A 9,364-nucleotide genomic window follows, 5' to 3' on the forward strand; every position below is an offset into this window, starting at 1 on the left:
CCCCCTTCACCTCTTGAACATCCAGGACATGGCGCTGAGTGGATGACGAGAGGTACTCAGGCGCCCGGTTTCGTTCTCGAGCCGCCTGGATAAGCCTCCTTCCAGGCCCCGGGGCCGAAAAGCCTGGGACAGGTTCCGAGGGCCGAAGCAAGAGCGCGCTTCGGCAAGGTAAGACGCAGCAAGCCGAGCCAGAAGTCGACGCCGTCTCCTTCCAGCAGCAATGTGAGAGGCCAGCGACGCTTTGTGACTGGCACCCGGAACGTCCAATCCCGAGGAGGAGCCTACGGAGACCAACCAAGCAGAGCACAGAAGGGTGAGCAACTCCGCCCCGCGCAGCGATTCAAAGACAGGAGGAGGGGGTCCCGGCTGCAGGGGCGATTCCATCCGGGTTCTTCCCCGCCCCCAAGGCAGGGGCGAGGGAAAGCCACGAGGTTCGAGGAGCCCGCCTGCAGTGCACAGGATGTACACGTTTCTGTTTGATTCCCCGACTAGGTGAAAGGGCGACGCCTCTCCTTTCCGCTGTTTCCCTCAGGCCCTAAGCCTCGGCCCCATTCTTCAGGTCCTACCACCATCCTGCCTCTAATTTTCCCTTTATCTTATGGGACATGTAGTAGTGTCTTCCACTGCGTAAGCTCCTTTCCTTCGTTTATCTGCGGTGAATCCGGGTAGTTGCCCTCAAAATAGGCATTTTAAGCCCCACGAGCGAATCAATGAGCCACACCGGGTACAGAGAGCTTAATCGCAATTTAGATTTATGGCGTTCCCCCTGCATCTCTCCATCTCTCCCTCTCCCCCTCTCCCACCACCCCCACCTTTTTGAGGGGAGGGGGATTTTCATTTCTACTAGAGGAAAGCCATAAAATGTGATGAGAGCACAAGAACCTTGTTGGTGGCAGCTGGAAGTGGCCCAGCCTCCCCTGAGGGCATGTGGCTGTCCCTGCAGGGTGGGAAGAAGCTGGTTTTCCTCGGGGAACTGTAGGGGTCGCTCCCGAGTGCTCCGTGGACGGCTTCTGAGAATCTGAGGAGACAGGAGAATTCAGCTTTGAGTGGGTGGGCCAGTTCGTCCCGCTGCCAGCCAAGGTGCTGGCAGGGCTGGTCCTCTACGCCTTGGGAGCCTTGTGTAATACCTGGTGCAGCAACAGCACCGGGGTAAGAAGCTGGTGGTGGCCCTGATCTGTGCTTATGGCTAGGTGTTAACTGTCAAGAGATGTGCAGGATTAAAGAGGAAATGTATTTGAGAAAGTGATTAGTATTGACCCTTGCCCTTCAAAGAGTGGTCCATTTCACACTTCCATCAGCAGAGTAAGAGAGATGGTCGATGAAACAGTTTTTCAGGAGGCATTTGTTCACTATCTTAAACTATTCGATCTGTAAATACGAAGCTGCAGTAGAATGAGAAATAAAATTTTCAGCAACTTATTACTTCATCTCACTAAACAGAAGGAAGATGAAGGGAGTGGCATTTCAAGTTATTTTAGTTATTTTTTAAATTAATTATTTATTTTCGGCTGCATTGGGTCTTTGATGCTGCGTGCAGGCTCTCTCTAGCTGCAGCGATTAGGGTCTGCTCTTCATTGCGGTTTGAAGTCTTCTCGTTGCGGTGACTTCTCTTGTTGCGGAGCACGGGCTCTAGGCACGCGGGCTTCAGTAGTTGTGGTTCGCGGGCTCTAGAGCACAGGCTCAGTAGTTGGGGCACGTGGGCTTAGTTGCTCCGCGGCGTGTGGGATCTTCCCAGACCAGGGCTCGAACCCGTGTTCCCTGCATTGGCAGGTGGATTCTTAACCACTGCACCACCAGGGAAGCCCTATTTTAGTTATTTTACTTTCTTCTGGAAGTATTATGAGGCAAATGGCAGTATAGTTCAATTTTGAATGTGCCAGATCTAAATAATTTCTTAAAAAATATGCCAGAAAATGCCCAAATTGAAAATGTTTTGTGTGTAAAGTTAATAAAGAAGTTATGCTCGTCAGACTGAAAGATAAATTTCAAATCTGGCAATACCTATCAGGTAAACCTGACCCTTTCGAGACTTGAAACCTATGAATAATGACTATCCCATGGTTAAAGAATGTGGATTGAATGAAGTAAAAATTTGTTATTTAAAGTCAACATTTTTGTCCATATTGTCACTATTTTACATCTCAGATCTAGTAGCTGAACTTAAACTTGAATACTTTCATTTCATTGTTCTTTATTATTTTTAGTTTTAAAAAAGAAGTGCCATTTGTACTAGTTTGATTAAAATGTCACAACACTTACAAATTCAGACGGGAAAATGTTTTCTGAAAAATAAACATTTTTAACTGGAAAAAAGAGAATGGGAACTGTACAGTGGCTTGTGTGTTGGACTGATGTGTAAGGAGGAGAGTGTCACAAAGAGGATAGTGAGGAAGATAAGGGCCAGATTACATATAAATTTATGGTCTGTGGTAGAGTTTGTATTTTATGTTCAATGCAATAGAAATCCATTAAATGTTTTAAGCAGGAGAATGACAATCTAGATTAGGCTTTAAAAAATTCACTGTCAGCTCTGTGAGAATGGATTATAGAGAACAAGAAAAGAAATGGAGAAACTGGTTAGTTGGTAATTAGAAAACGATTGTGTCCAGGTAAGAGATGATGATAGCTTGGAACGGGGAGGTGATGAAGCTAAGACGACCAAAAGGGTTTATTGATGGATTTGGATATGGGAGCTGAGGGAGGGGAAGGAATAAAAAATTCCTCCAGCCAGCCACCCAACTACTAGTCATAAGCATGCTTTCTCATCCTCTACCCCCCTTTATGCAAATTAAACATGTCATTCCCCTGTTTGATGCTGTGAGCAAGCAATCAAAAGAATGGCATGGGGACTTCCCTGGCGGTCCAGTGGTTAAGACTCCATGCTTCCACCGCAGGGGGCACATGTTCTATCCCTGGTCGGGGAACTAAGATCCCACATGCCTCACAGCATGGCCAAAAAAATAAAAGATAATAAAATTAAATTAAAAAATTTAAAAAACACAAAAGAATGGCATGTATGGCTTTTCATAATGTCTCCTACTTCCCACTCCTGTCACTTCCCAACCCACCCTGCCTATAATGGCCTTCACATACATAACCATAAGGCCATTCTCACATCCAACAAAATTAATAATCAATCCCTGATGTCTTCTAATAACGAGTTCATAGTCCAATTTTCACAATTGTCTCAAAAAATGTTCTTTAATAGTTTGTTAACAAAACTAGAATTTTGAAGCCCTTGGCAAAGAAAATAACTTAAGAGTCTGACTTTCCAAAATTCTGGCTTCAATACAAAAACTTCCAAGTTTATATCATAACTAATAGATTCTGGAAGAATATATGATGTTGTAAGAACTTGCTATTTTTTCAATTCATTCACCCAAAAGAAGATAGAGACAAAGTTCAATGGAGGAGGATTTGGGGGAATGACGTAGGAGAGTTCAGAGAAAATCTGTAAGTGAATCTTAGGGAAAGGGCCTGGAATGCCTGGGCCAATTGCCACAGAACGAGGGATGGTAGCTTAGCAAAGTTCCTGGAGATCCTATGAGAAAAGGAAACTGTGACTCATTTTCCAGAGAGTAGCCTCAAGATTCTGCAGATCTTTTTTTTTTTTTTTTAACATCTTTATTGGAGTATAATTGCTTTTCAGTGGTGTGTTAGTTTCTGCTTTATAACAAAGTGAATCAGTTATACATATACATATGTTCCCATATCTCTTCCCTCTTGCGTCTCCCTCCCTCCCACCCTCCCTATCCCACCCCTCTAGGTGGTCACAAACCACCGAGCAGATCTCCCTGTGCTATGAAGCTGCTTCCCACTAGCTATCTATTTTACGTTTGGTAGTGTATATATGTCCATGCCACTCTCTCACTTTGTCCCAGCTTACCCTTCCCCCTCCCCATATCCTCAAGTCCATGCTCTAGTAGGTCTGTGTCTTTATTCCTGTCTTACCCCTAGGTACTTCATGACTTTCTTTTCTTAGATTCCATATATATGTGTTAGCATACGGTATTTGTTACAAATAGAACTACCATACAACCCAGCAATCCCACTACTGGGCATATACCCTGAGGAAACCATAATTCAAAAAGTGTCATGTACCACAGTGTTCACTGAAGCTCTATTTACAATAGCCAGGACATGGAAGCAACCTAAGTGTCCATTGACAGATGAATGGATAAAGAAGATGTGGGCACATGTATACAATGGAATATTACTCAGCCATAAAAAGAAACGAAATTGAGTTATTTGTAGTGAGGTGGATGGACCTAGAGTCTGTCATGCAGAGTGAAGTAAGTCAGAAAGAAAAGATTCTGCAGATCTTAGAGAAAGCCTCAGAGATCAGAAGTGTGCCAGGGCAGGAAAGGAATAAAGGCTAATGAGGTGGTTCTGTTAAGGGGCCCAAAGGCCGTCCTGCAAATCCTACTGGAGTCTCTGGTGGGTCTCCAGGATCACAATTCTAGCAAGCAGAACCAGAAGGCTGGTGCCTAAAGATGAGGTGGGATGAGTTATACCAGCAGTGGGTGGCCACAGAAGATGAATGAAGTCCAAACATAAGCCCCCTAGAGGGTTACAGAAAGGAGACTGAATTTGAAACCTGAATTTAATTGACTTTAAGTCTTAAAATGACTTAACTACCTGGAAGTGACTAAATTAAGTTACCTCCCTTTAGGCAAACTGAAGGTTTAAGACAAATTAAGTTCAATAAAAAATTATGACGTTTTGTCCTTGCAAAGTCAGTAATTGAAATTAATACATGCTATACCTCCATATACACACACACATCTCAATGAATTTACATCTAGATATTTATAGCAGATACCTCTAGCTGGTTGATAAGGGGATTTACATTTTCTTCTTTTTGCTTATATGAATGTAAAATATTCTCTGTATTTAACATGTATTGTTTTTTTGCCGTAAGAAAATAATAAAAGATACAAACTGAATGTCATAAAGAAATTATAGTTTTTCAACTTTCTGTTTTAATTCATTTTAGACTTGTAGAAAGGTTGCAAAATTAGTACAAAAAGTTACCTCGTAACTCTTACCCGATCAATTTTAACATACATCATCAAAGTACAATGATCAAAATCAGGAAATTAACATTGGTACAATAATATTTCTGAACCATTTTTGTAAATAAGCCAAGTCAGAGGAAATGATAGAAAATAAAATCTTTTGTGACTTCGTTATTTACAACTGAATTTTCTTACACTTAATCAGGACTGCTACAGATCTGGGGGCAGATTCATGGGTAGAACAACAGCTGATGGGGTAGAAGAAGTAATGTAAAATGAATATCAAGTAAATTATTAATGAAGTAATGTAATGAATATCTAGTGCCTGCCTTGAAGTAAGCATTCAATAAATGCTCTTATTATTATTACTATTATTGTTGTAATAGAGTTATTATCTAATGAGTCTTCCAGCACTTAACAAGGAATATAGTTGATTGTGGCTTGTTTCCTGGCGCTCATCAGGAAGTTGTTCCTAAATACCAGAGTAACACTGTTTCCAGAAGCCAATCGTTTTCCCAGGTGCAAGTCCTTGAAACAGACTGAAATGTTTCATCAAGAACCAGAAGACACTCTGATTCCCAACTCCGACCCTGAGAAATCTGTGGTGTTCCAGATAACAGAGGCCTTTCCCAGGAGATAATTGTTTCCTCCTCCTTTAGGGCCTTGGCTCACTTTGTGCTCCTATCTGGCTGAAGACCAGAGTTGCCGGAAGAATTAGGCCTGCCTGGGATCTGTCCCCTCCTTTGCCTCGTGCCCAGGATCTTTGTCTCAGCTTCAGGAAAGCACCCCTCTGGTCTGTTAAAAAGAAAAACGTAGTCCAAAAATGGTGTCACTCACGCTAAAAGCCCATGATACCAAACCTAGTTTTAATACCTGATCTAATTGCAGTTTCAACCTCTCCCAGAAATGTCATCTTAATCCACCCATCTGGAATTTTCTGGTCAAGCACCAGTAAAGTAATCTGTTACTTGGGCCTTCTCAATCCCCCAGAGGAAGAAGAGGCAATCTGCATGATAAAACCCTTGCTGTTCCCTACCCTACCCACTGTACCCCACCCCAAAAAAGATGTCCTGGCCTAAAAATAATCTTTTCTTTTGCTACTAGCTCCCCTGGCACCTCACCCTTCTTCCACCCCGCACATTAAACACCATGCAAACAAAAAAATAAAAGTCCACATCAGACTAAAAGTCTTACTGTAATACAACTGCATAACTAGGATGTTGTTATCCTAGTAGCATTACATAATATATAAATAGCTACCTATTTACGAATATCCCCATTCAAAGAGGAAGGGAAGCATTACACATATTACTGTTTTAGATTTCTATCCTTGAGGTGGTTGGAAGTCCCAAAACAAACACAACAAAATTACACATTTTTCTTCATCATCACTGAGGATTAATTATCCCAAAAGGCCTATAATCTAAATCCTCATTTCCTGATTCCCAGACTAGCATAATGTTTTCCCCCAGATTATACAATTTAATCTAATAATTGAAAATATACACAAAGAGATTAAAAGCACACGAAAATTAAGTTTTTTAAAAATGCCAAGAAACAAAAAAGGAATTAATAAGTGGCATCACACTACAGACTAAACTTAGCTAAAGACACATAATTGTTTTTCTTAAACTACAGGTATTTGAGAAAGTACTTGTGAAATTAACAGTTTATAAAAATAAGGTAAAAATTTCAGGTGGGAGTAGAGACCATCCTTAGGCTGAATCATACATGAGGTAAATTTTCAAGCCGTTTCACCTTGCTTTTTTCCTCGTGCTGGCTTCAAAGTTATCCCTGGGGCACAAAATTATTCTCAGTTAAGAACCACTGCCACCTACACATGACTTTAAATTCTATCTGTATGCTGATCACTCCCAAATGTGTATCTCTAACCCCAGCTTCTTCTATGAGCTCCAGACTCATATGTAACAGACATCTTAAATTTACAAAGCTGGACTTACAAACAGGACTCTATTTTTTTTTTTCCGCCGGAACAGGCGGCTTGTGGGATCTTAGTGCCCCAACCAGTGATTGAACCCAGGCCTTCAACAGTGAGAGCACAGAGTCCTAACCACTAGTCCGCCAGGGAATTCCCTGAAACAGGACTATTAATTCCACCTCTCCCCTTCCTCAACGCACTAATTCTTCTGGTTTCCCCCATTTCAGTAAACAGCATGTAAAAACACTTGTAGTCATCCTTGTATCTTCTCTTGCTCTCACAGCACACATTTTATCCCTCCTATTAGATCTATCTCCAAAATATAACACAAATGTACCTAATTCTCTATTATCACCCTGTCCAAACCACTGTTTTCTCACCTGAACTGCAATATTGCAATGGTCTGAATGAACTCCTTCCCACCTTCTGTTTTCCTCATCTAACCCTACTCCTAGTTCCAGTCTTCATTCAGCAGCCAGAGAGATCTTTTTATAATGTAAGTGATATCATATCCCCTTGCTAAAAATGGTCCAATAAATTATCTTTGCCTTAAAATGAAATCCAAATTCTTCCACAGTATATTAGTATCTAGCCCTGCCTCTCTCTTTTTTATCTCATTTCATTCCACATTTCCCTGGGCTCCTGATGTTCTAGGAATACCGGCCCTCTTTCTGTTTTTATGGCATAGGTACCTCCAAGCTTGTTCAGGCCTCCAAGATTGTTCCAGCCTCCAGGCTTCTGAAATTCCTATTCCCTTTGTGTGGACCCCCAGACCTTTCCATGCTGGGCTCTTCCTCACGTTTCAGGTCTCAGCTCAAAAGCCACCTCCTCAGAAAGGCCTTCCTTGACTAAATGAGTACTTGACTAAAATACTCATTGCTCACTTACCCTCTCTCCCAGGGGTTAGCAAACTTGTTCCGTAAAAGGCTAGCGAATAAATATGTTCAGCTTTGTCTACACAACTCTGCTGCAGTAACAGAAAAGCAACCATGGACAGTGCTTAAATGAATGGGAGTGGCTGTGTCCCAATAAAACTTTATTTACAAAACAGACAGCAGGCCATAGTTTGCTTGCCCTTACTCTATCACATTATCCTGCTATATCATCTTCATAGAACTTACAACTAACTGGAATTACCCTGTTCGTTTTCTTGATTACTTCCTGTCTCCTTTCCCTAGATAAGCTCCACCAAAAAAAGGACCTTATTTTGTTCACAGTTTATATCCTGCAGTACCTAGAAGATAGTCTAGGTGCTCAGTAATTTTGTTGATTGAATCCATGAAGTAAATTAACTTTCCCTGCACTTGATATAATTAATGAAATCACTTAAAAACCAGATTCGATTCTACATAAAAGATGCTTCCTCTTACAGATGCTTACATTAATACAATTAATTGAAAGAAGATAATTGGTAACCCCCAAAAACTTCTCAGAAACTTATCGAAAACTTTTTCTTAGATATGTCAGACAATTTATCCAAATCACTCCTGCTTCCAATCAGATCTTTTTCTCTACATTTATACAAAATACACCTATATTTTTACTTTTAAAGAAAATAGTCATACAAATCTGACAACCTTGACAAAAGTTGTATGTCTAGAGGACAGCAAGGGAGGTCTCCTTCACCAGAGAACCTGAGATAAATCACATCTCCTTCTCATCCCATAACCAGTTAGTCTCCCAATTCATATTCTTCTTTCCTTGTCCTCCTTCTGCCATTCCTTAGGCTTTGGCACTTAGAATTTGTACATTTCTTGCATAGACCAACCACAGTCAGCTTCCTGCTCATTCTGTAGTTTTTATGGAGGTGCTACTGATGCTTTCAATTTTCTTGGGGGCATTTTTAGCCCTCCTCAAAGTGTTCCTCAAAGCGGTCCATGTAACATGGAAATTTTGAATAGAAGATCCCTGCGTAATTAGCGGTTAGTGTTCAGACTTAAAAGTTTCACATTATCTTTTGGGTAGAAGAAGTTGTGAGGTAATTTTTTGAATTTAGATCTAAAATTCACTCCATTTGTCTTCCAAATGAAAATTTATACAACTCTTAAAATAGGCACTGAATGTTACTGTATTTTTATCTCCTGAAGCTGGAGGTAGTAAAACCTGAGAATACATGCTATAAGAAACAAGGGCTACACTTAGCCTGTTCAAAAAATATTAAGTCAGAGGCATAATGGATGGTTAAAGTATGATTCTTCTAGGATTTGTCAAAATTAGAGAGGTCTCTTCTCTCCAGGCGAGAACATATCTTAATTTCCCCCTCAGGCCTCTCTATTTTATTGCATTAGCTAAGACAGCACTAAATACTATTTGTATTCAGTTTTTCATTTAGTAATTTTAAAAATATTTCTTGGTCACCTCCTATGTGACTGAGCCTTCTACTAGACACTGGAGGTGTTAAGTAGCT

At 41.0% G+C, this 9,364-nt stretch overlaps 1 protein-coding gene across 2 annotated transcripts in view; it reads right to left on the reverse strand.

Annotated features, from left to right (window-relative positions):
* HLTF (helicase like transcription factor) overlaps window positions 1–223 on the reverse strand; it is a 58,072-nt gene extending 57,849 nt beyond the window's left edge. For both annotated transcript variants that reach the window (XM_024769067.1, XM_024769066.1), the window contains exon 1: window positions 11–223. In XM_024769067.1, coding sequence (XP_024624835.1) covers window positions 11–30 — 20 coding nt within the window. In that variant the 5' untranslated portion in view covers window positions 31–223. The remainder of the gene's footprint in view (window positions 1–10) is intronic.
* Window positions 224–9,364: the final 9,141 nt, after the last annotated feature.

Source organism: Neophocaena asiaeorientalis, unplaced genomic scaffold (assembly GCF_003031525.2).
Source record: "Neophocaena asiaeorientalis asiaeorientalis breed wild unplaced genomic scaffold, Neophocaena_asiaeorientalis_V1.1 scaffold118, whole genome shotgun sequence".
Taxonomy (NCBI): Eukaryota; Metazoa; Chordata; class Mammalia; order Artiodactyla; family Phocoenidae; genus Neophocaena; species Neophocaena asiaeorientalis.